The following is a 25,153-nucleotide window of genomic DNA, read 5'->3' as shown; positions in this document are numbered from 1 at the left end:
CCCTCGGTGTATATACTATATATTTATATAAAAGCACAACAGCTTTTTAGAGCCAAAGGAGCTCTATTTGGGATTCCATAGCCTACGCACTTGCCTTTAGGGGATCGAAATTGGATGAACCTCCAGCAGTTCGTTCCATCGGCGATTACGCAGGAAAAATGCAACATAGAATTTCTGGTACCGATTAATATTTTCTAAGGTTATAATTTACTTGTCATTTCAGTATTCATATATTACATATAAATTATATTATTATTAAATCAAATTATATATTTCAAAAAACAATCGAGACATGTGGATCTAAAATCCGATCGAAAATTGGAATGAAAAATACTTTTCCAAATGTAAAAGAAATTCATATAACAATAACAAATTAGTCTAGTTTGTTTGGATAATAAAATTTAAAACTTGAATTTGTTATATTTGTAGCATGATTTAAATTCATTTCTTTCAAAAAAAAAAGAAAAAAAAAGTAGTTGAAAATAGAAGTAGGTTCATCAAGCATTTTTGTAGCTTGACGCCAATTTGAAGCAGCACACGAACCCAGAATGCACGCCACTAATAAAGCCCAACATGCAACATCCATGACCATCACACACAAATTAAATAACACGATCCTGCTTATGCAAATTTGCTAATCAACCTCCCTTTTCAAAAAAAAAAATTATCAAAAAAAAAAAATGTCAGTCATTTCAGAAAACTCAATAATCCCCACCTTCACTTACCCTCCACTCATAATAGCAGCCACCATCACCTTCCTCGTACTAATCTACATCCTCTCCACCAAACCCCGCCCCGTTTACCTAATCGACTTCATCTGCTACCGCCCCCCTTCCCACCTCCGTGTCTCCATGGCTAACTTCGCCGAACACCTCGAAATCTACAGCATCCAACCGAGGGACACAATTGACTTCCAGGTCAAAATGGCAGAAAAATCGGGAATCGGAAACGAGTCCGCATTCCCACTCTCCCTGCACCGCATCCCGCTCGATAACTCCCTCCCCTTCTCCCGCCAAGAAACCGAAACCGTACTCTTCACCGCCGTTGACCAAATCCTCGACAAACACAAAGTCAACCCCAAAAGCATTGACATACTCATAACAAACTGCAGCATCTTCTGCCCCACACCCTCGATTTCATCCACTGTTATAAACAAGTTTGGTTTTCGAAGCAACGTGAAAAGCTTCAGCCTTTCTGGAATGGGGTGTGGGGCTGGCCTTGTAGCCGTTGGATTGGCTAAAGATTTGTTAAAAGTGTCGAAAAACTCGCTCGCTCTTGTTTTGAGCATGGAGGCCGTGACCCCCAGTGGGTATAATGGTAATATCAAGTCGATGCTTTTGGCCAACGCTCTGTTTCGAATGGGGGGTGTTGCGGTTTTGTTATCCAACAAGAAGCAAGATCAATCGAGGGCTAAGTACAAACTCAGATATCTTTTCAGAACACATATGGGTTCGAATGATAGGGCCTACCAGTCCGTTTATCAGCAGAGTGATGATACTGGAGAAGTGGGAGTTTCTCTATCGAGGTCACTTCTGCATGTGGCGGCCAATGCCCTGAAATTGAATATAACAGAATTAGGGCCGAGGGTTTTGCCGATTTCTGAGATGTTATTATATTTAAAGTCGGTTGTTCAGTGCAAGTTCTTGAATAGGGAGAGAGGAGGAGAGATTTACATACCTGATTTCAAGAAGGCGTTTGAGCATTTCTGCATACATGCTGGCGGCAGGGCGGTGATTGATGCAGTGGAGGGGCGACTGAAGCTGAGCAGGGAGGATGGAGAAGCTTCTAGAATGACTCTGCATAGATTTGGGAACACTTCGTCTTCTTCTGTTTGGTATGAGCTGGCGTATCTCGAGGCAAAGGGGAGGGTGAAAAACGGGGATAGGGTCTGGCAGATTGGATTTGGGAGTGGATTTAAATGTAACAGTGCCGTTTGGGAGTGTGTTTCGGAAATTGATACAGATGTGAGAAATGCTTGGTCAGATTGTATAGACAGTTACCCTGTTGAGATACCTGATGTTGCTGATCACTGAATGTGGACCGTTGGATCTCACCTGTCATTTTACATCTTTGACAGAAAAGTAAAAAAACCATTGAAAGATAATTCCTTTCTTTACATGATCACAAAACAAATGGTGATGAGATAAATCAACGGGTCTCTTTTAATTTTTGCCTTCCGAGTCTGCGTTACTGAAACTGAAACACTTCGTAATAGCTGAATCAAATATATACAAATAGAGAAGTTTTTACATATTTCTATATTTTACAAGAACCTATAAAATGAAGAGAAGTGACATATAGTTTGTTCTTAAATACCAATATTGAATTGTATCTTCAGCATATGTTTGTAGGTCGGGAAAAACCTGTTCTCCCATGCAAAATCATTGATCTGATAACTGTTCATCTCTAGAATTCAACTTGGCGACGACTTTTTATCGTAGTTGTTACAGTACCTAAACTGGAGGCAATGCAGAGTAAGCAGTTGAAAAATAATTAAGAAGTTCGATTATTTAGAAACAATAGCAAGTTTTTTTCATATCCTCGAGATAGATCAGTCACTTATTAAAAAAAAAAAGATAGATCACGAGGGAAAATCAACTTGTATAAGAAAGTTGATATTTCTGAAATATCAACTTGTATAAGAAAGTTGTACCTTGCGCAGAATTAGCGTGAAAATAACTTAAATCAGAGACCAAAGCTCTTGTGCTCACAAGGGAGACTTTGATAAGGCCACATTCCCAACCACAAGCAAATTCATCGAGGATTCGTTTCAAGAGGAATATTGTATCACTTGTAGGCAGAATTAAACTGTGAATATATCTGTTGCACAGTTCAACCAAAAAAAGGCAGTATGAACAAGATATAACACGTTAAGATTATTTGATAACGAAAAAAAAAACGAAGTCCACAGATTGAAGGTTTGGATTGAGAATAGCCTTTGTGCATACCTGAAACTCCAAACTCTCAAAATCTCTTCGACGCTGCATAATGCTTAGACAATATTTCTGTAATAGAATTGCGTCCAAACAACTCGGCATTCTCGAGAATCAAATTCCTCGTCGATGAGTCAACAGGATAGCCTTGACCACGCATCCATTGTAGCAAATGAAGAAGCAGTTCCTTCTTTTCGGGTTGCTCAATGTAACGAGAAATCGCCATGTGAAATATGTCCTGAAATAGAATGCAAAAATCAGAATCAAAAGAAATAAAGTACTATACGGGCTCAGTAATTAAATGATTACCTGATCAATCTTGTAACTAGAGCTGTGGATAGACTTGATCACATCGTTTATCAAGTTTATATTGCCTTTTCTCATAAAGGTAGTTGTAAACTTCCTAATTGCAGACTCAGATATATATTTCGCATTGTCCTGAAGAATGTCAATAAATTTATCAATATATACAACAGGAATCAATAAGCTATTGAAGAATTGTCGTGACAGAATCATACCTTCACCAGAACATATGCGTCTTTAAAAAGCCCACCCGCGAGTAAAGTATGTAAAATCTTCTCGTGAAGGGTCTTGTTTATTGTTCTCTTGCTATACTTCAACATACTGTACACTGAAAATGCTTCTGCATGGGCACCGGTTTTACCGAGATGATGGATCAAAAAAACACAGAGATCCTGTACAAGGAAAGCCTATTAGAAACTTCGACCATTAATTATTTCACTCGAGCAAACAGAATACATGAATCAAAAATTCATATAGTTCCACGCATTGCAAGGATGTATGCATGTAATTTTCACAATATATATATATATATATATATATATATATATATATATATATATATATATAATTAAAAAAAAAAAAACTAGTCTTGGTTGGTTGATACTAAACAGATAAATACAATTATACCAATTTTGCAGGTGCAAATAGGAAATGACAATCGCCTACTAATAGAAATGGACCGTTGATTTTCTTATTACTCCACCAGGAAGCAAAAATCTAATAACAGTAATATAAACGGAAGAAGCATCCTCATCAGCTAATCACGTTAAATAAATCTTAAGCAAAAAATACAACAAATTAGGGGCAGAAGAAATTGGAAAGGAATTTTCGAATTCTGCCGATTCCAATCTGAATATTTTCGATTTTGGAATAATATTCTTCATTCCAAATTCTGAAAGTTCCGATTTCCAAATTTTCCATATTTATTTTTTGGAACCAAATTAGAAGAAACATTAGATTCCGATTTCCAATCCTGATTTTAATATCCGAAAATTCTGATTTTTTTTTAGAAAAAAACTGCACTTATAATATCATTATTTTTATGTGTGTTATATTATGGGTGACTAAAAATTGAAAACTTCAAATTCTGCCGATTCTGCTGCGAAAATTTATTATTTTGGAACAAGGTTTTTCATTTTCAATTCTCAAAATTGTGATTTCTGATTTTTCCGGTTTTTTTTTTTTAAAGGAATTGGAATTAGTTTCACTTCCGAAAAAAATGGAGTTTTTCCGAAAGTGATATTTCCGGCCCTACAGCAAATATACGAAAAGGCAATAATAAGAAGATCGAGCGAGGCTGAGCAATGAAGCATCCAATTTATTTTACCTCCTCAAGCTGGTGACCTTTCTTGTGCATGTCCACCATCGTACGATAGGCGAGCAAATACAACTTCTCCTTGCAGAAATACTTTATTAAAATGTGAAAGGTGTTCCAATCAGGACTAATCACTGACTCATCCATTTTCTTCATCGTCTTCATCACATTCTCCATTTCTCCCGATCTACAATACGCACAGAGCATCGAGTTCAAGATAACCACATCATACTTGTCGTACTTGGTCTCAAATTCACAAGCCAACTGCTTTGCTTCTTCGATGAGCCCGCTGCGGCAGAGGGCTGAAATCATAATACTGTAGGAGAAACCGTCTACACATGTTTTAAGCAAAGAATGTAATTAGTATGATAAGTAAACTATTAAGTAGGATCAAATTATCAAAACCTACAAGATAAGTAAAGAAATGCATACCATTTTTCACTTCTTTTTGCCTCATTTCGTCGAAAAGTGATTTGGCTTCTGGAACTTTCCCAGATTTAGCAAGGCCATCCATCAGTAAACAGTACGGCATCTGCAGGAATTAGGGATTAGGTACGCGCACCCATTTGATTCATATTCCAACACTTCACTTGATTTTCAGTACTGATTCTTTGGCAAGACTATAGTATTGATTTTCACATACTTTTGATACCATAAAAACTTCAAAATGTGGCAACTATTACTATGTGTAATATGATAAAAATATTGGCATAAATAGCTAAAATGTTTGATATTTCGTCAAAAAGGTGTTCGCGTGGTGGACTCTAACTGGGCAATCAATTCAGACATGGCACAGTAAACAAATAATATTAAGTTATGAAGAATTGATATTTTTTTGTCAAATATAATAACTACCAAAATGAGTGCAGCTTCCAAGGAATTGGTAAAAACACGAGTTCAAGTACACCCTTTGATAACTTTTCGTAATAATACCAGCATTAACATTAATATTTAAGTTTTATTTTAGTTAATTAACATCTTCATCATTCCGACCATGTCAAACGGAAGCAAACTTGTACTAGTTACCAAATTAATAATACAAGAGGACAAGTAAAATTAAAAAAAAAAAAATTAAGGCCAGACACACTAATAAACTCGCATTGTGTATGTGGATATATTGGTCTATATGTAATCATTTTAAGTTTTAGCAGAAACATATATGTAGATGCAAGGTTACCTCATCTTCAGCATAGCCTAGAGCTTGCAGTTGATCCAGTAGTTCTCTTGATTTATCAAACAAGCCGCCTTTTACATATACTTTCAGCTGAGTTGTTAGAATAATCTGCAAAAAGAATTATATGCACAACAAACTTGGTGACTAAATGCTACAATAATTATAATTAGATATTAATTCCACAATTTGAACTGATGTGCGCCGGATATTTATAAATAGATGCATTGCCACTCTTAAGTACAGATTAAAAGAAAGGAAAAGGTGCCAGCTAATTATAACTATAATTAGCACATACATTTTGCAGTTTTTATATCCATTGAAGTATGCATATCTAATAAAAAAAGACGTATAATATAGAAATGTACTAAACAATCATGCTATATTAGTGACTTAGTATTAGCATTGAGTAGTTCCATATAATAGAAGTGGAAAAACACCTTATTTAATTCTATACCAGCAGATCTCATTTCTTCGATCAATGCATCGGCCTTTTTGTAGCTCCCATCAATTGCATACGCATTTAGCAAAGAGCTGTAGTGGAAGACATTGGGAGAATGACCTTCACTCTTCATCTCATTGAAGTATTTCTCTGCTTCTTCACGTTGATTGTTTGAAGCACAAACTGATATAAGTGTTCCGTATATTACAGCATCCATTTGCAACCTCCTACACTTAATTTCCTGAACCAGTTCCATTGCCTTGATGTAACCACCCTTAACTTTGGTGCACCCTGAAAGTAGCTAAGATACAGAAGATCACAATTATAAGGCCATATACAATAACTAGGTGTATGTGTGTGTCGGTGTGTTGCAAACATCTCTATATATGTATTTTTGTAGACGAACAAATAAAAAACCCCCCCAAAAAAAAACCAAACTGTGGTTCCGCCGAAATTGCCAAAATATTTTGTTCAGAAAATCGAGATTGGAGTAGCATACCGTACTGTAAGTCACAATATCAGGTACTAAACCAGCTTGCTTCATTTGATTAAATAGCTTAAGGCCGCTTTCAAACTTGCCACTCTTGATTAGACAATATAAAGTGGAATTACAAACAGAGACGTTGGTCTTTGTGGAGTCGTCTTTGATGCTGTTGTATATCTCTACAGCCTTTGTAGCATTAGAATCCCTCCCAACAAACTTTATATAACTGCTGTAGGAAGCAATATTAGTCTTCCCATGCTGCCGCATCCAATTAAAAAGCTGCAAATATATTATCTAAAAATATTACCAAAATAAAAAGGAAGTGATTTGTGGTTTTAAAAAAAAAAAACTGAATAGTAAGCATTGATATGAAGAGGATAAAAGTTTGCTTCAACATAACTTTGCATGATCACCGCTGCTCTATCAGGTGAAAATGCTAAACCATACCTAGAACTAAAAACCGTTAACAAACTCGATCCATTTTCTCTATAGAGATTAGCCAATCTTTGGTCATTCGAAAGTTGAATACTAAGGTGTTCAACTACGATGAGTCTGGTTATAATTCTAAGGGAGATAGTGAGAAGATCTTCAAAGATTTAAATGGAAGCTAAAACACGCCTGATATGTGCTGTAACTGTTCTACAACATATACGAATAATTACCTAAAAATAGCTTGTGCTTCTGTTGACTGTTTGAACTTAACCAAAAGACTGATATTGTCCAAACTAAGTGAACAACACTCCACACAATTACTTCTGAACTGAATTATAATCATCAATTTTGTGTAATTTGCATAAGGTATACATAAGTACTCAAAGGTCTAATTTACTTCAATCTCAAAATTTGCCACAACACAAAACCACTAAGGAAGAAAGACGGGCAAATATCTTAGCAACATACAGTGATGAAAACACAGATTGCAACTTACACTTTATAAAACCCCAATGCGTCACACACAATAACAAGAGAACTAGAATAGGCAACAAACACCATGTCAAAAGAAAAAATAACGGAAAGAAATAACAGAAGTTGATAATCGTTTGAAACCTGAGAAAGATCCTTCCATCGGTATAGCTTCCCGAAATGACGCAACACGATATTCAGATCTTGCGCCTTCAAAACTTCTCCTGATCTGCAAGCAGAAAACAAAGTTATCGTTTCCCATTCCTTTTAGTCCAATGTATTGCTCAATATCCATAAAGAGGTTAATTTAATTCTTATTTACAAAATAACCCTATTATATCTGTCAAGCCAAAAGGGGGAAGTAAAATTCAAATTCCATGCAATATCTGAACCAAACAACATATGACGTCACAAGTATGAATCTATTCAAAAACCTACATTGCTCAATACTACAGCAAATCAATGTGCATCTTCACAAATTCAGTAATTCATAACTATACATTGGAGTGAATTTCAATAAGGAAAACCCTAGAGAACGAAACCTCGAAAGAGCAGATGCCAATTCGGTAGAATCCTGAATATCAGTAATTGCTGATTCTCTCGCTTTACGTGAGGCGGATAGATTCTTCGGAAGGTTTCTGGTGGCATTCGTCGGGTTTCTCGGTGCTCCACTGTGCTTTTCTGTGCCGTTCGGAGGTGCACGAGTCGCGACTCTTTGCGGCGGCGGCGGCGGCGATGCAAATGTGGTTGCGGGGATGTGTTTGGAATTTTTGGCGGGTCGGGTTGTGGATAAACAAGATACGGGTTGGAATCCGTTTCCCAGCACAAAGGAAACCTCCATTAGAGCTGAATAATAACCTAAGAAAGTCTTAAACGGAGAGAAATGAGTATGGCGAAGTGGTAACTGGAATTTTGAGAATATAATTTTGGGATAATGGAATTTTGTATATATTTAGAAATATAATAAGTTATGACTCAGAAGTATAAGCGAATTGAGTCGAGTCGAATGAATAGTCGTTCTACTCATTTTAAATTTTTATCGAACATCGAACGAATTTTAATCGAGTCGAATATGTATCGAGCTTGAATAACTTATTTTTTGTGTATATTTCATTTTATTTTTTTAAACGAACTTTATAGCGGTAACAGACGAAAAATGTGTATCTAATTTTCAATCAATTATGTAATCCAATACTTCATCAATTTGTCAAATATGTTGATTCATTATTTCATTAATTAAATGTAATGGATTGGAAGGTCTTCTAATTTAATTTATTATATTTATACATAAGTGAATAACTTTTGTCTCTATTTTCTTTTAAGTGACGTTTAAGTAGTTATTCAATACTACTAATTTTGGGGGGAGAAAGTCTTTATATGACAAAATTGTCCATTTGTGAATTTTCTTTTCTTCTCTTTCTCGTTCCATTAACATGTCGGTTGATGTAGCATATATGGCCAAGATAAGAAATAGAGGAGGGTAATAGCTTAGAAGTGTTGAGAAGCCCCGAGACCTACAAAAAGGGAGTGCTGGGAGGAGTCTCCCGCTTTAGCACTCCGACGATCAAGTTAATCGAAATCTAAGTGGAGGGAACAATATGCAATGGGAAAAGTAAGCTGATAGTAATGGATCTTTCTTGTACCTCAAGACTGTATTTATACATAATATCAAAAAAAAAAAAAAAAGACTGTATTTATACATGCTCAATGGGTGAGCCGGTGAGACCATCTTCTTTTTCCCCTACTTCAATGTGGGGGTGACACGACTTATTTGAGTTGTTTGCCTATAGGAGGCGAACCTTCGTTTAGCGTTGCGGGCTGGACTAGCTCATGAGAGGAGTATTCGCATATGGGAGAAAAGTTCGTGGTCGAGCTCGCCCTTCTTTGGATCTCTTGGGGGAGTTCTTCCTATCTACATTACTGGAGGCTTTTCGCCTCTATCGCAACTGCGAATGCAATCACGTATATCAGCTGTCGTCTATTTCACATGAAAAATGTGTATGAAGCTGGGAATGCGCTGTCTTTTCATGGGCCTAGGCTTATGTTCTTTTTTGTGCGAGTTTATTAAGTGGGCTTCTAAAGCAATTAGGCCCATATCATCAATAATGTCATGTACATTCGGATAAAATAATTTGTTGTTTTCATTAAAATTGTAACCTAAGAAAATTTGTGAATATTATATATACTAGCATTTTCCCTTAAATAGTGAAAAAAAAATCAATTTAATACATAATAAGAAAATATAGTACACTAATATAGTAAAATTTAATAATGTAGCATTATTTATATTGAATTTTTAGCTTTATCTCTTAAGATTTGAGATATATTGATGAAAATTAGGAAATCAATAATTGTTGAAAATTATAGTTAAAAAATTAGTACTGAAAAAATATTAAAAATAAATAATTACATAAATAGCAATAAGGTAGCATTCTTACTAGTTAGTTTTAATTTTGATAATTGTTAAAAAATAATAAATTATAGTTAGAAATTAGTAGAGAAAAAATATTAAAAATAAATAATTATAGAAATATCATTAGGGTTTTTTAGGGTTGCCCAGCGTTTCTTTCTCTTTTATATATATATATATATATATATATATATACACACACACATCGTTAGAACGAACATTTAAAAAGAAACAAATTATGTAATACAATTTGTTTTGTGGAATGCCACGATCTATTAATACTACCATTGAGAATAGACTTGATTGTTAATCTAAAAAACTCTAATGTCATTTTCGTAATTATTTAAATTATTATTATTTTTAATTCTTTTCCACTCTCAAATCAAATTTGTAAATATGTGAGCAAAATCCTAATAGATTAAGATAGTGCCCATAGATGGTTAGCAAATTACCCATATTAATTATTATTAAGGCTGGGACTGGGTTGGGTCGGTCGGTTACTGTTGGTCGAAAACCTACACGCAAGTGCACGTATCGTACAAGTAATATAGTGGACAATTAAGTCCGGATATCGAACCCACAGGGAATATTTAATTACTTAATCCTAGACGCTAAATTTTACCAATTATTATCAAGCCCACCCTACACAGTCGAATAAAGATTAATAAACTAAATTAAACTAAAGCAATTAAAAAGACAAAAACAAGAAAGCAATTAAAACGAAGATTTAATCAAGATAAGCAAGCCTAGGATTTTATTCTTCCCCCTGTGTGATTATTACTCCCCCAATTCCTTCAATTATGCAAGCAATTAACCCGGATTATTAACCTGAGATGCTAAAATAATCATAACCCGCTTCCGCGTGTATTACGATTCTAATCCTCTAGATTCAATTACTATATTCCTATGCAATTAATTCTAGAACACAGCATTAAGCACAAATCTCAATAATGACTACCTAAGAGATTAACTATATTCCTATGTTAATACCACAAAAGCTCTTCTACCACAGTTCTAATTATTAACCCGATCTTCCGATTCATGCGATTAACAATAACATAAAAGCGCATAAAGTGGCCAGTTTCATGAACTTAATAAAACAAGTAGAAGAAATAATCTGGAATTAAAATTTGCATAAAATCATAGAATTGGGTTCATAAATCCCACATAGGGTTCCAAATAAAATCCTAGAAACAAGTAATTTAGCTACGCATGATTAAAGCAAAAACGCAAATAAAATAAATCATAGACGATAAATCCTTGCTTGGAGTCTTCGAATTCTTCGTCTTCGTTATTGCTTTGTTGCTCTTGAAATTGCGTAAAAAGATGCCTAATTGTGTGCTTGGCTTGATCTTATATAGGGTGAAGAACTTGGGGAAGAAGGCAGTTTCCTTGTGCAATTAAAATTCCTTTACTGCGCAACTTCGGAGTCTCGGACGGGGGTCTCACAATTTGAACTAAAACTGGGACGGGGTCTCAGCTTTAAATCTTCAGAATTTTGATATTTTCACTTTTGACCCATATTTTTGCCAAAATTGCAGTTTTGACCCCATACTTTTCCAATTTTTCAATTTGTACCTAAATACAATAAATCAACTTTTTAAACACCAATTATCGTTAAAACACACCAAAAGCTCAAATAAAAAGATACGATAAAGTGTAAAAATATACACTTAACAGTTACTAGCCTAAAAACCAAACCATTCGTCAAACCATTTTTGCTCAAATTTGGAAACTGTTGCCGACCTAACCTTTGTGGGTCGGTTGATGGTTGGCAACCGAATATTTAGTTCCGGAATGGGTCGGTTGATGGTTTATACCCGCAACCTAGTTAATTTAAATAAAATAAAATTTTGGAGTAAAAATATCCACATTCTGCATAGTGCCACGGCGCGATAATCATTTATCAGTTCAAAATAATGAATAACAATTTAATGAAAAAATATAATTAGGAATTCAAAGTAATTTCAAACATGTACAAGAGATTTAGTGGAGTTATGTGCACTTTTTGTTTAAGCTTGAGCATAAAGAAACTGTTGAAGATTTAGGTATTTTTCCTTTATTGATTGCTTTTAAAATTTAAAATACTAATTATTTTGATAATTTCAATAACCACTAAAGAAAACACGGCCTTTATTTATATTTTTAATAAAATTTTAATAATATAGTTGGATGATCTATAATTATCGGTCAACCAACTTCTGATACTATTAGAAACCACCACCCGACCCATTATAGATGAGTTGGTTGAAATTTTTGACCCGATTCAGTGGGTCAGTAAAAATTGATTATCCACCTAAAAATATGGTCGGTAATGAGTCAATTGGTGGATAAAAACCAACGGAGTCGTAGGACTAATTATTATAATCTTATGGTAATTCATAATAGTCAATTAAATCAATTACACGACACAATCTATCAATGAGAAATCACAATCTGCAAGTCCATCCACAAAAATCCTTATATATGGATCAACTATCAAGTAGCCCTCTTCAATTATTACAAATTTTTAGATATTTATAAGGAGACCATCTATTTTGTGGGCCTAAATCTATTTCCTTGAATTTGATTGTCTTGTCTTTTTTTTTTTATTATTATTATTATTTTTTATTTTATTTTTTTATTTCTAATTTTATTGTATTTAGTACCAACTTGAACATGATAGTTCATTTTCATCTGGGTATGAGCGTCAAAGAAAAGGATGGAACCAGATACTGCATGCATATAAACCAAGATTACATTAAAAATCATTAAAAAAAAAAGAATATATCAAATAATAATAATCAGATGAAATTAAATACTTGCTTGAGGAATATAACTCCACAGTGCCATCTTCAATTTCAAATTATTCTCATCTCAACTATAAATATGTATACATTAATTATGTCACAAAAAGTAAATATACTTTAAATTAATATATATTTTTTCATTAAATTCTTTGAGTGTCTTTGTCCTATTGTCTTTTTCTTTGCCTTTTTTCTCAAAACCAATTCAACCACCATTTTACCAAACTTTTACATGTTTTAGTTACGTATCCCAATTCATATGCTAATTGAATTAGAATTATAATTAAATTTATTGATTTTTGGCCTAAGTTTAATGCTTAAGTTTGTTTGAATTAATTTTAATTTGTTGATGTAATGAAATTGGCTGAATGATTTGTCGAATGTTGACTTCGAACAAATTATAACCAAGCCAAAAAACAAATCGAGTTGAATAATTTAATATTTTTGCACCAATTTTATAATGTTTTTTTTTTTAATTTAGTCAAATTTGAGCACGAGGTTCGTATCTGACCTAACGAAAATGTAGGTTTCAAGTTTAACTTATTACGTTAACTAATTCAATTTTTAAATTCCTAAAGTCGCACTTAAATAGTATTGGAATATCTACTACATAGTGTTTAGTGAGAGGTCGAATTAATGAAAATTGAAAACCACTTTGATTATGTATTATCGTTGTGATGCCACATTATTGAATTATTTTGAAAGAATCGAAATTTTGACAACGAACCCTAAATTAAATATTGAATAGTGTAATTCGATGAATTGTTTTAATTGGAACAAAGTGTAATTTGATATTAAAAGGAAAATGTATTCTATTTTCCACCAAGATATTTCAAATGGCAAGTGGAAATAAAATAAACTAAAAAAAATTCCTACTGGCTCATCTTGTAAGGATCTAATTCTTATTGGTTGACCAAAAAAATAAAAAATAAATAAATAAGTTAGAAATGGAGCAAAAAATTAACGTTGTTATTCATTTGTAGTTTTATGTTAAGAATATATTCGCGGCATCGTTAATTCACAGCCGTCCATTATTTGATAAATATATATATTTTTTTTTTTTTTTTTTTTTTTTTTTTTTTTTTTTTTTTTTTTTTTTTTTTGGCCGAAAAAACTTTATTATTCCATTATTATCGAAAGACTTGGGGCCTCGTTAAAAACCTTGTGGGCCTACACAAGGTAAAAGAGTACCCCTACAATGGTAATAAAAAGTCTGGGGCAACCCTAACCTTTCTAATACAAAAAGGCCCTAAAATGGGGCTAAAATGAAATAAACTATAAAGCTGCCTAATAAAGCTAAAAAAACGAAAATAACATAATTGCCCCCATTTGTTGCCACTAATGTAATTATCCAAAATATCTTCTTTGCCAACTTCCATTATCACCTGACGAACAATGCTCTTCCTATTCACCATCATTATCCCAATATTTGCTGGAATTGCAAGAATGACCCCCACCCAAGTTGCTAGTAAAAATGCATTTGCTTGCCAATTCCACCAGCCTGCCTTGCTTTTAATTTGCGCCCTCATTTGCTTCTTGAAAATCTACGAAACTGAGGAATTCCAATCCTATCGTGAAGTAATAAAGGTCTAATATAGCGAGGAAGTTCGTTTACAACTTTAAATAGCTTCCTCTCTTTGTGCTCATGAGCCAACTTAGCTAACCCATCTGCCACCCGATTACCCTCTCGATAAATATGCATCACGTGCCAATCGTCCTTGAGAAGTCTTCTAATGCATCTGATGACGTAAATTAACTCCCATGCAACTATGGCTTTATGATAAATCATATCGATAACTAATTTGGAATCTGACTCCACTTTAACCTGTGTAAAACCCATCTCATGACAAATTCGCAACCCATCGAGAATTGTCTGCGCTTCTGCAAGAATGTGATTACCTTGACCGTAAAAATTAGAAAAACCTCGAATAAAAGATCCATCATGAGTCCGAATTAACCCACCACCGGAACATTCATCCCCTTTTCTTGAGCCGTCCACGTTGACCTTGACTTGAAGTGGATTCGGAGGGTTCCACTTTATCCAGCTGCCCCTAGTCAATGGAGGTGGCTTAACCTCCAAATTTAATTGTTGGATTATGAGGCGACCCATCAGTTTCATTGGGCGTTTTCCCAAGAAAGCGTCGTTCAAAGCTCGAAGATGTGAGAATATACTTCGAGTAATAGTGGTCGTATTCATCGGAGTATCCTCGAAGATTGCCCTGCACCGACTTTTCCAAATCTCCCAACAACCGAACATGAGAGTACCAAGCTCCATAAAACCGTCTTGAGTATTAATACTAGCATCAACCATCCAAACTTGAACTAGATGCTTCATAGATCCATAAACATAAGGTTTCTGCCAAATCCGTGCGTAATTACTCCAAACACCACGAGCAATATCCGACTGAATGAATAAATGAGAAAGACTTTCTTGCTTAGGAGCAGCACAACACCGACATTTGGATGGAGTCATGCAGCCCCGCCTTCGAAGAGCCAAGTCCACCGGGATCGCTCCATATGACAGTTTCCAGAAAAATGCACCTATGTTATATGGAATTTTAGGATGCCAAATTTTTTTCGCCAAAGGATTCGGAGAAGCTTTGGAACGGATCAACTCCCAATAGTCAGCCACATTAAAATTCCCAGCAATCGATTTTGTGAAGATTAATCTATCCTCAACCCTCTCATCCAGTTCAATAAGATCGAAGATCGTTTGTTGTTCCGGCTGCAGTTGAGGAGTAAATTGTTGCGGCTGTTCCTTAGCCTCCCTGAAAGAGATAGATTGAGTTTCATCAAGACCTTCATTGTCGATCCAACGATCTCTCCAAAAATCGATATCCCCTTTTCCCACGATCCATCTACTATAATTCTCCAAGAGTTGTAGATGAGGGAATAATTCTCGCCACAGTAAAGAAGCATGAGCTGGAATTTGGCTTTGAAAGTCATACCCGTATTTTGCTCTGGCGAACCGAGCCCAAAGCGTTTTACCTTCGAGGACCCGCCATGCCAACTTACCCGCCATAATCTTCTTAGTGTCTAGCAATGAGCGAAAACCAAGGCCACCTTCATCTTTCGGCTGACAGATAGTCGTCCAATTGATCCAATTAATCCCAGATCCTTCATATTTACCCCATAAAAATTTACGAAAAAGCCTCTCCATTCTGACTATGGTTTGCTTGGGAACCACGGCTGATGAAAGAGTGTGGGTGGGCAGGCTAAAAAGAACCGAACGTACCAATGTAATTCTACCACCAAACGATAGTAACTTCGATTGCCATCCTGCCAGCCGATGTTGAACCTGTTGGATCAAATAATCAAAATGTTTCACGAGACAACGGCCTTTGTATATTGGAACCCCGAGATATTTCAACGGCAACGAATTATGGGTGCAGCCAGTCCATTCTTTAAGGAGATGAATTTTAGTATCTCGGATCCTCTTAGATGTGTAAAATCCACTCTTATCCAAATTAATCAGCTGACCAGACGAATCCTCGTATTTTTTTAGCATGTGCCTTAATCTCGTGACCGATTTTTTGCTGCCATTGGTGAATAAAAGCATATCGTCCGCATAAAAAAGATGGGAGATGTGAAGCGAGCCTCGACGGACTTTATACTTTTTACTGCGTTCTTGATCCTCCAATCGTTTAATATTGAGAGTGAGAATTTCTTGGGCGATGATAAATAAAAGTGGAGAAAGGGGATCACCTTGACGAACTCCTCTGGAAGATTTGAAATGACCGTACGATTCCCCATTAATTAATATAGAATACCAAATATTGGAAAATGATCTATATAGTAGATCGCACACTGGGTGTGAAAATCCCAGGGCGTGCAAGGCTTTAAGCAAAAACCTCCATTCCAATCTATCGTAGGCCTTAGACATGTCAAATTTAAATATAATATTTCCACCTTCAACTTTTCGGTCGATATCCGAAACCAATTCTTGCGCTATAGCAATCGATTCATGGATGCTCCTGTCTTTCAAGAACCCTGATTGTTCTTCCGAAATTATCTGAGGTAGGACTGCGTTTAATCGCGAAGCAATAATTCTGGAAATAACCTTGCTAGCAAAGTTTCCCAAGCTGATTGGCCGAAATTGAGTAAGGTTTTCCGGATTAGAAACCTTCGGCAGAAGAAAGAGAAGAGTAGTGGACATGCATTTCGAGAGATAGTCCCCTTGAAAATAGCCACTAACTAGCAGCATAAAATCTTCCTTGATTATACTCCAACATCGAACATAAAAGTAACCTGTGAAACCATCTTGCCCGGGAGCACTATCCGGTGACAAATCTTTAATAGCCTTGTAAACTTCATCTTCGTCTGGGATTTCACAAAGTTTAGTATTCATTGTTGTAGTAACCTTAGCTTCTACATGTGAGAACAGATCTTGATCAAGATGGTAAGGAGTAGCGTGAAAAAGATCATCAAAATAGGCCAATGCTTTCGCCCCTATAAGTTGACAGTCTGACGTGAAGGAACCGTCGTCGAGCTTGAGGGTAATCTGATTCCTTTTCTTTCTCTCTTTGATCCGAGTGTGGAAATATTTGGTGTTTCGATCTCCTTCCTCCAGCCATTTAACTCGAGCTTTGGTAGCCAAAAGTGCATTCTCCCATTCTAACTGTTGAACGAGGTCCGTTTTTGTTTTTTGGCATTCTGTGAACAAATCATCTTCCCATGCATGGGAAAGACGGGCTTCCATATCCGCTATATTACTTTGCATGGAAGAAATATTATCCTCGAGTTTCCCAAAAACCTCCCAATTCCACTTTCTAAGAGCCTTGCGAAGGTTGGCCAACTTACTCTCAAAATTAGCACGACCGCCAGGAATAATCTGTTGCCAAAAAGAGGCAACAAAATCTTGGTAATTGTGGTGCTCCGTCCACATTTTTTGAAAGTAGAAACGAGATGGCTTAGTTTGCAGCTGGCCAAAATTGAGAAGTAATGGGCAGTGGTCAGATTCCAGCCTCGGGAGATGATCCACTCTGGCCGAAATGGCAGTGAAAGCCTCTGCGTTCAACAAAATTCGATCTAATCTTTGCCAAATGCGATTTTGACCCCGTTGATTATTACTCCAAGTGAAGATATTACCCACGAAACCTGCATCTGTTAAGCGAGCATCAACTAAAAAGTCATTAAAATCTTGCATCCCCGGCATATGTGCGTTCGATCCTCCCTGCTTTTCATCTAGAGTTTTGATAACGTTAAAGTCTCCACCAATCACCCAAGGCTCATGACAAGTGCTACTGTGATGAGATAGGTAATCCCACAAAGGTAATCGTTCCTGCCGATTGCATTTAGCGTATACGAAGGTCATCTTCCCAGAAAAAATATTTGGAATCACCACTTCCGCAGTAAGGCATTGAGGATGAATCTCCAACGTCTGCCAATTCACCTCGTCTCTCCAAAACACCCATATATAAGGATTGAGAGGGTTTCCATGAGTATAATTCTTGTAACCAATCTGTTGTGCAATTTTTGTAATTTTATTAACTTGTTGTTTAGGCTCCAAAATAGCAACTATTTGTGGTTTACGTTGTGTAATTATCTTTAAAAGATATAGAAGGGATTTCGGGTTCCCCGCACCTCTAATGTTCCAGATAAGAACAGACATTAAGAAACAACGGGGTTCGGTGGTGCTTCTATATGAATTTCTTTTCTCGGTCGACCCGGCCTTCGTTTGGTCTTAGTAGGAGATTTAGTTTTTTTCTTCGAACTTGGTGCTGATTCCAGTGCTTGAACGTTAGTTTCAGCTGCCGAAACTCGTACCTTATCTACTTCTTCCGAAGTTTGAGATTCGTTATCTTCATCTTCATGCGTTTGCCCATCGGAGATAGAGCAAACGCATTATCTTCATCTTCATATCATATATATATATATGATATGACATTTATTTCCGTACCATACTCATTATTCGATTATTAAAAATAAATATTTAAATTACTGGATGGCTGCATGTTAATTAAATATTGAAATTAAAATGAACTTAATTAAATGTGACATGTCATGAATTATTCAGACTACGTTCGAGTCATGCATGGGTGTGAAACTATTATTAAATATATTGGTTAGGTGGACAATTTTATATTTTAAAGAAAGTATTATTCTAAATAAATTTAAAATTAAAAAAAATGATAATTCTTTTCCCTATAATCAAGATAGAAAATTAATAAAAACATATTCATAACTCAACATTTATGAATATATATTTATGAATCAACATTGTAAATAATTTAATGTATTCTTATTACTTTATATTAGACCAATTATTAGGTGGATGAATGAATGATTGAGAATTATTTCGAATAGTGGGAATCAATAATTAGAAAAAAAAAAAATCACCGATTTAATTACTTTCTTTTTTTAATATTTAAATAGTTAAAGAAATTGCTGGCGATATCATATGACCATATGCTTTACGTGGTAGATACTTCTCTACAGAGACACTAATCCCCTACAACGCGTCGCACGTTACTGTCGGTACAGCCAGCCAAGCAAAACATTTTACTCAACTGGGGCCCACGTGATAACGGCACGAGGTAGTGGGTCCCACGAGTTGCATGTCTGCCACGTCTGCACCCCCTCCGAATTCTATAAAATCCCGCCCTCATCCTAATTATTGAGCCTTTCTTCACTCGTTAGTTACGGCTGGAAAAAATAATAATAATAATAATAATAATAATAATACTCGATTATTTATTTTCTTAAATTAATTAATTTCCTGTTCGGGAAAAAAAGGATTAAAAAAAAAAAATCAAAACCAAATCTACAGAGTAGTTCTTCGCTTCTGGGAGTTTGCAACTGTTTGCTGGAGATCGAATTTTGATTGTACTACGGTGAGCGTTTTTTTCAATTCCTAATTCGTGTAATTAATTAATACATATAATTAGCGTTTGAGATGGAGTAATCGAGTGTTAATTGGTGATTAATTTGCTGGTTAATTTGATTTTTTTGATTCTGAGAAGTTTTAACTTCGTATCTGAATACTGTGCGTAGTTTGTACAAGGGGCTGTTTGGCAGGATTATAGCTTTAATATGAACAGATTGTAGTTTTTTTTTTTTGTTTGTTTGTTTGATTGAGCGTATCAATGTTGAAAAACCATTTGATCCTTACTCTTCATTTTTGGTAATTGGTACTTTTTGTGGGGTTAAGGATTCGGTAATTATTTTGTCGTAATTTAATGAATGTTGCTTCATGAAGTATTGTTGTTTGACTTCTCTATCAGGGATTAGGTGGAGTATTGGGTGTCGGTTTCGGTGAACATGGGAGAAATGCAATTTGGCAGGTAATAATTTATCTCTTATGAGTTGATCCGATCAAATAAAATTTGGCCGATTACTTAATTGAACAAGTCTTAGATATATCGCATGAAAATTTTATGCATTATTGATGCAGTATCTCACTATAGATAGGAAAATATGGGAAAATAAGTGAAGTTGCGTTGATTTTGTCTTTGTTGCACATTCAAGTTTCTGCAGGTAAATGAACTAGGAATTGCCGTTTGTCATGGAACTTGAGGAGAGGTACGAACAGCAAACCTTTTTTATGTAGTCGTTTTTTCAAATAATATGAAGGATTTTGTTTTTATTTTCATAGTGGACTAGATAACAATGCACTCGTAACTTTTATCTATAGGAGTTGTGAAAAAATTATTTTGAATGGAGATGTATATCTTGGTGCTGTCAAGGGAATGACTCCACATGGAAAAGGTAAATACACATGGTTGGACGGAACAATTTACGAGGGCGACTGGATAGAAGGGAAAATGACGGGAAAAGGGAAGATATATTGGCCTTCGCAAGCTACATTCGAGGGTGATTTTTCGGGGGGTTACCTTCATGGTTTTGGAACTTTTACTGGTTCTGAAGGGTCCTTTTACCGAGGTTCTTGGAAGATGAACTCTCAACATGGCATTGGAAGGAAGCAGTATCGAAATTCAGACATTTACGACGGTTGTTGGAGAGAGGGAGTGCATGAAGGCAGTGGTAGGTATGCATGGAGTAGTGGCAATGTGTATATTGGAACATGGAAAAACGGAAGAATGTCTGGTAGAGGGATTATGAAATGGTTAAACGGAGATATTTTTGATGGATTTTGGTCGAATGGGTTGAGGCACGGGTCGGGCTTGTACAGATTTGGTGATGGAAGTTACTATTTCGGAACATGGTCTAAAGGACTGAAGGATGGACCTGGAACATTCTATCGTGCTGGAAATAAGCATCTGAGCAAACTTAATCTCGGAGGACACAAAGTCAAGAGGAGGAGACAGCTGCACAGTTATTTATCAAACGAGTCGGAGGAATCTGGTTTACCTAGTGTAAACCGGACCCTTTCTGAAAAGATTTCGTCTAGCTTTAGGAGGGATTCCGCACGATTTTCGCATGGAACTACATCACCTGATGATCTTAGCCGCACTGGTTCTATGAGAGAAATTACGTCGGATGAGAAAACACAAGTCGTATCTGTCGATGGCCGAACCGAGTTTGCAGATAATAGCACTTTGGCCTATGAGAGAGAATATATGCAAGGAGTCCTTATTAAAGAAAGGATTAGAAATATAACTAAACTCTCTCACAAAAGTAAGCAACGGCTCAAATTCTCGAAAGAAGTGAAAGGGACATCATGCATGGACATATATAGAGGACAAAGAAGCCATTATCTGATGCTTAGCTTGCAACTTGGTATCAGGTATGCAGAATAAGATCTTGCGTCTATCAATCTTTTGCTATTTGATGTTCTAGCAGTGGAATACCTTACTTAAGTCTTATATGAAGTTGACAGGTATACTGTTGGAAAGATTACACCAGTTCCTATGAGAGAAGTCAGATCGTCTGATTTTGGAGAGCAAGCTAGAATAAAAATGTTTTTTCCAAGAAAGGGTACCCAACTGACTCCTCCACACAATTCTATCGACTTCAACTGGAAGGATTACTGCCCCATGGTCTTCAGGTATTTATCGACTATTACATCATTTCATCTCTTGAGCCTTGTGTTGAAAATTTCTGTTAATCCTCTTTGATGGATATTAAACTATTTCTTACCCTGCTAACCAGAAAAGTTAGTTTGTGAGTTTTTTGTCGTTTTAGACCATAAAGAGTCGTCTTTCAGTTTTTTCGTTATGGAAAAATTTGTAAGATCTAATATTCATGTGCTCTCCTCCCAGCCATTTTTATCTGTCTTTTGTGCGTACGGGTCATATTTTGACTTTGTTGTTGTTTTATCCCCGCTCAGATTGTTGTCTGCTATTTTATGTGAACTGCGTTCTGGCAGCACCTTTAGTGGTAATTGATGGAATGTCTGAATTTATATCTCTCACTTTTAAGTCAGACGCTTGGAATGACTTTTGCACTGCCCGGATTTTATTTTCAGGAATCTGAGAGAGTTGTTCAAGCTAAATGCTGCAGACTATATGATGTCTATCTGTGGTGATGATGGTCTAAGAGAGCTCTCGTCACCTGGAAAAAGTGGAAGCCTTTTCTATCTTTCTCATGATGATAGATTTGTGATTAAGACGTTGAAAAAATCTGAGCTGAAGGTATAAACAAATGGAATTAGTTCATCCTATGTATCTCCTTCTGATTGTTTATCTCTCTCTCTCTCTCTCTCTCTCTCTCTCTCTCTCTCTCTCTCTCTCTCTCTCTCTCTCACACACACACACACACACACACACGTTCCGCAAGAACTTGTTATAAACCTATCCTGAAAAGTGCATGGAATTTTATCATTGCTATATACAATTAAATCTACTCAGTTAGTCTGTTCCATTTTACTAATAGAATTCGTTATTTTCATGCATTTCAATAATAAATCTATTAGTTTGCTTAATGAATTCCCCTTGAAAATTAAGTGATGGTGCTTGTTCTTAATGATGCATAGGTGTTATTGAAGATGCTGCCTCACTATTATGATCATGTACAAGCATATGATAATACCCTCATTACTAAATTCTTTGGGGCACACAGGATACAATTGAGACATGGAAAAAAGGTTGTTTACCATCCTTAAATGCAATCTACTCTCTTCCTACTAGTAGTTTATCTTTTCTTGTATATACTATAAAGTTGTGATTTGTCTGGATATTTTTTCATTAGGATGGTAATAATTTTAATGTGCAGGTCCGCTTTGTAGTCATGGGGAATATGTTCTGCACTGAATTACGTATACATCGTCGTTATGATTTGAAGGGCTCGTCTCAGGGGAGATTTACAAATAAAGACGAGATTGATGAGAGCACTACACTGAAAGATCTTGATTTGAATTATGAGTTTCATATGGATAGATTGTTGCGCGACTCACTTTTTAAGTAACTTCCTTCTCTCTCTCTTGGCTAATTATTTTCAGTCAAGTTACTATTTTCTTTGATAACTAGTTACACGTGTCACCAAGAAATCTGACGGGATATTTTATGATTGGTTATGATAGTTAATTTGAAAAGCTTGGCATGTTGGTTCTGTTGTACCGACATATGTGTTCTTAATGCTGATAAAACAGAGTGATCTTCGTCTCCCAAAAGTAGTATATGTAGTCTGCGAAAAGTTGTGGATATTTCGTCTTCGAGTTTAGTTAAGATTTATCTTCTGCTTATCCCGTGTAAACAGTAGGATTGCATCTTTTTATTCTACTTCTTTTTTTTTTGCAGACAAATCTCTCTAGACTGTGGGTTTTTGGAATCTCAACAAATCATAGATTATAGCCTTCTCCTGGGTTTGCATTTTAGAGCTCCTGAACATCTAAAATCGCTTTTAGAGCCTCCTGATGCAGAGCAGGCCGAGAATACGAACCACATGGTTGACGGTGAGTACCGCTTTTTAAATAGCACTATTGGTTTTGACTCCGTGTAGTCTGTGGTGTATGTTAAGGCTTGAAGTTTGAACAAGAAGTAACTACTCGTATATTTTAGCTGACGATATCATTTTTCAACACTAATCATTAAATTTTTATGTGTTTATGTATCTCTGTTCATCGCTTCACGGATAGGGTAGCTACCGCGTGGCCCGATTTAAGCTACCGCATATGATATATTTGTATGAAAACACGTCTATGAGCTGTTACTATACTTGTATATACAGTTGTACAGTTGACTGGTTATCTGCATGCATATGCAGAGTGTTGTTAGGTGAAAAATGTCTTGCAATGTGGTGTCGGGTTTAAGTTTCATTATTTTGTATCAATTTTCTTAATTATCACTCACTCTGATTCTTGAAGGTGTGATCTCACAAGGAGAGCTCTTGATTCCTCCGAGGGCTTTGCTCTTAGTAACCCACGAGCCCACCTCTGTCAGTACTGCTCCAGGCCCTCACGTACGAGGAGATGCGTTAAAAGCCTACTCTATTGGTAATAAAGAAGCCGATCTTCTTTTACCTGGTACTGGAAGGTAATCACGTCCGTGCTAAATTCCTCGATAAATTACCCATATTCTGACCACTACTTGTAATTCTTTTACGATGATCAAGAAAACGACCTGCAATTTCAGGTTAAGAGTGCAACTAGGAGTGAACATGCCAGCTCAGGCGAATCACAAACTAATGCAGGCCGAGACAGACTCGGCTGAAGTTGAGCTCTTCGAGGTGTACGATGTTGTTCTCTACCTTGGCATAATCGATATATTACAGGAATACAATATGAAGAAGAAAATAGAGCATGCATGTAAGTCATTGAAGTATGATCATCTTGCGATTTCTGCCGTGGAGCCAAGTTTTTATTCGAAACGTTTTGTTACTTTCCTAGAGAGAATGTTTCCCATTCAACCTTAAAAGAGTTATCACACATCCTGCCTTCTTGTCGCTACGCGTAATTTTTTTGGCAATTGTATTGTTAAGTAATCTATATATGCACCTTATCTATATATATGTAACTTCTGGACTTCAATGTTATGTCTGCATATTGTTAGCTGTGTTTGAGATTCGTTCGATTCTTGAGTTGATGTTTTCTTGGTTAAGTAATTAATCTCTCAGCTTAGTAATGCTAATGGTTGATTAGAAACAAAAGGATGTGTCTTTATCGTTTCGTTCGAATCATTTTTTATATTATACATGTGTTTATGAGAGAGATGTGGTGTTGGAGATTACATATGGAAACTGCAGTGAACATGTATTTGAAAAGTTGAGCATAGATAAGAAAGTAAAGTGACGTAGAAGATTCGTATTAGTTTGTTGGATTTATTATTGTGGATCTTAAATCTCGATGAAGCCTAAATGGTCTAGCAATAATAATAAAATGGAATGGGCTTTGGGGACAAAAAGAAGCTCAAGACGAAGGAAAGCCCGATCGAGAGAGTATAATTGCCCTAGGATGCCTTAGGAGACCTGCAAAAAAGAGAGTTTTTCCGGTGTTAGCATTCCAACGGTTAAGTCAGTCGGATAGAGTGGAACACGATCTCTTTCTCGTAGAGGTAACGGAATAGTGTAT

General features: G+C 35.9%; 3 protein-coding genes across 9 annotated transcripts; 2 read left to right on the top strand and 1 right to left on the bottom strand.

Annotated features, from left to right (window-relative positions):
* Window positions 1–586: 586 nt before the first annotated feature.
* On the top strand, window positions 587–2,170 carry KCS7 (3-ketoacyl-CoA synthase 7). Its single transcript, XM_012994848.2, has one exon. The coding sequence runs from the start codon at window positions 681–683 to the stop codon at window positions 2,031–2,033; it is 1,353 nt and encodes a 450-aa protein (XP_012850302.2). The 5' UTR covers window positions 587–680; the 3' UTR covers window positions 2,034–2,170.
* Window positions 2,094–8,766, bottom strand: EMB3103 (Pentatricopeptide repeat (PPR) superfamily protein). 2 transcript variants are annotated; one of them, XM_088825108.1, is made up of 12 exons: window positions 8,094–8,766; window positions 7,696–7,780; window positions 6,664–6,927; window positions 6,163–6,465; window positions 5,729–5,833; window positions 4,984–5,083; window positions 4,564–4,883; window positions 3,452–3,628; window positions 3,243–3,371; window positions 2,949–3,171; window positions 2,654–2,820; window positions 2,094–2,453 (listed from the first exon to the last, which is right to left on the bottom strand). In XM_088825108.1, the coding sequence occupies exons 1-10, from the start codon at window positions 8,390–8,392 to the stop codon at window positions 2,965–2,967; spliced, it is 1,989 nt and encodes a 662-aa protein (XP_088681234.1). In that variant the 5' UTR covers window positions 8,393–8,766; the 3' UTR covers window positions 2,094–2,453; window positions 2,654–2,820; window positions 2,949–2,964. The 2 variants fall into 2 exon arrangements, with proteins under 2 accessions (XP_088681234.1, XP_088681228.1); XM_088825102.1 differs by having other exon boundaries at window positions 2,094–2,458; window positions 8,094–8,508.
* Window positions 8,767–19,365: 10,599 nt separating this feature from the next.
* LOC105970073 (phosphatidylinositol 4-phosphate 5-kinase 1-like) lies at window positions 19,366–24,663 on the top strand. Of its 6 annotated transcripts, none has more exons than XM_012994855.2 (11): window positions 19,366–19,580; window positions 19,971–20,030; window positions 20,224–20,268; window positions 20,381–21,433; window positions 21,527–21,694; window positions 22,115–22,280; window positions 22,622–22,732; window positions 22,861–23,048; window positions 23,385–23,539; window positions 23,951–24,119; window positions 24,219–24,663. In XM_012994855.2, the coding sequence occupies exons 3-11, from the start codon at window positions 20,252–20,254 to the stop codon at window positions 24,496–24,498; spliced, it is 2,307 nt and encodes a 768-aa protein (XP_012850309.2). In that variant the 5' UTR covers window positions 19,366–19,580; window positions 19,971–20,030; window positions 20,224–20,251; the 3' UTR covers window positions 24,499–24,663. The 6 variants fall into 6 exon arrangements, 5 of the variants coding, with proteins under 5 accessions (XP_012850309.2, XP_088681215.1, XP_088681220.1 ...); XM_088825089.1 differs by having other exon boundaries at window positions 20,215–20,268; XR_016034183.1 differs by having other exon boundaries at window positions 19,368–19,580; window positions 23,385–23,734; window positions 23,823–24,119.
* Window positions 24,664–25,153: the final 490 nt, after the last annotated feature.

This window comes from Erythranthe guttata, chromosome 2, assembly GCF_056151865.1.
Source record: "Erythranthe guttata isolate IM_541 chromosome 2, IM_541, whole genome shotgun sequence".
In the NCBI taxonomy this organism is placed as follows: Eukaryota; Viridiplantae; Streptophyta; class Magnoliopsida; order Lamiales; family Phrymaceae; genus Erythranthe; species Erythranthe guttata.
This window is presented reverse-complemented; position numbering and strand designations above follow the sequence as displayed.

Excerpts from the sequence above, each read along its gene's own strand:
- KCS7 (XM_012994848.2), top strand. The coding sequence starts at position 681 with ATGTCAGTCATTTCAGAAAACTCAATAATCCCCACCTTCACTTACCCT.
- EMB3103 (XM_088825108.1), bottom strand. The coding sequence starts at position 8,392 with ATGGAGGTTTCCTTTGTGCTGGGAAACGGATTCCAACCCGTATCTTGT. Across the intron at positions 5,084-5,728 it reads TAGGCTATGCTGAAGATGAG|ATGCCGTACTGTTTACTGAT; the intron begins GTAACCTTGCAT and ends TAATTCCTGCAG. Across the intron at positions 4,884-4,983 it reads GCAAAAAGAAGTGAAAAATG|ACGGTTTCTCCTACAGTATT; the intron begins GTATGCATTTCT and ends AAACATGTGTAG.
- LOC105970073 (XM_012994855.2), top strand. Across the intron at positions 21,434-21,526 it reads AGCTTGCAACTTGGTATCAG|GTATACTGTTGGAAAGATTA; the intron begins GTATGCAGAATA and ends TGAAGTTGACAG. Across the intron at positions 22,281-22,621 it reads TGAAAAAATCTGAGCTGAAG|GTGTTATTGAAGATGCTGCC; the intron begins GTATAAACAAAT and ends AATGATGCATAG.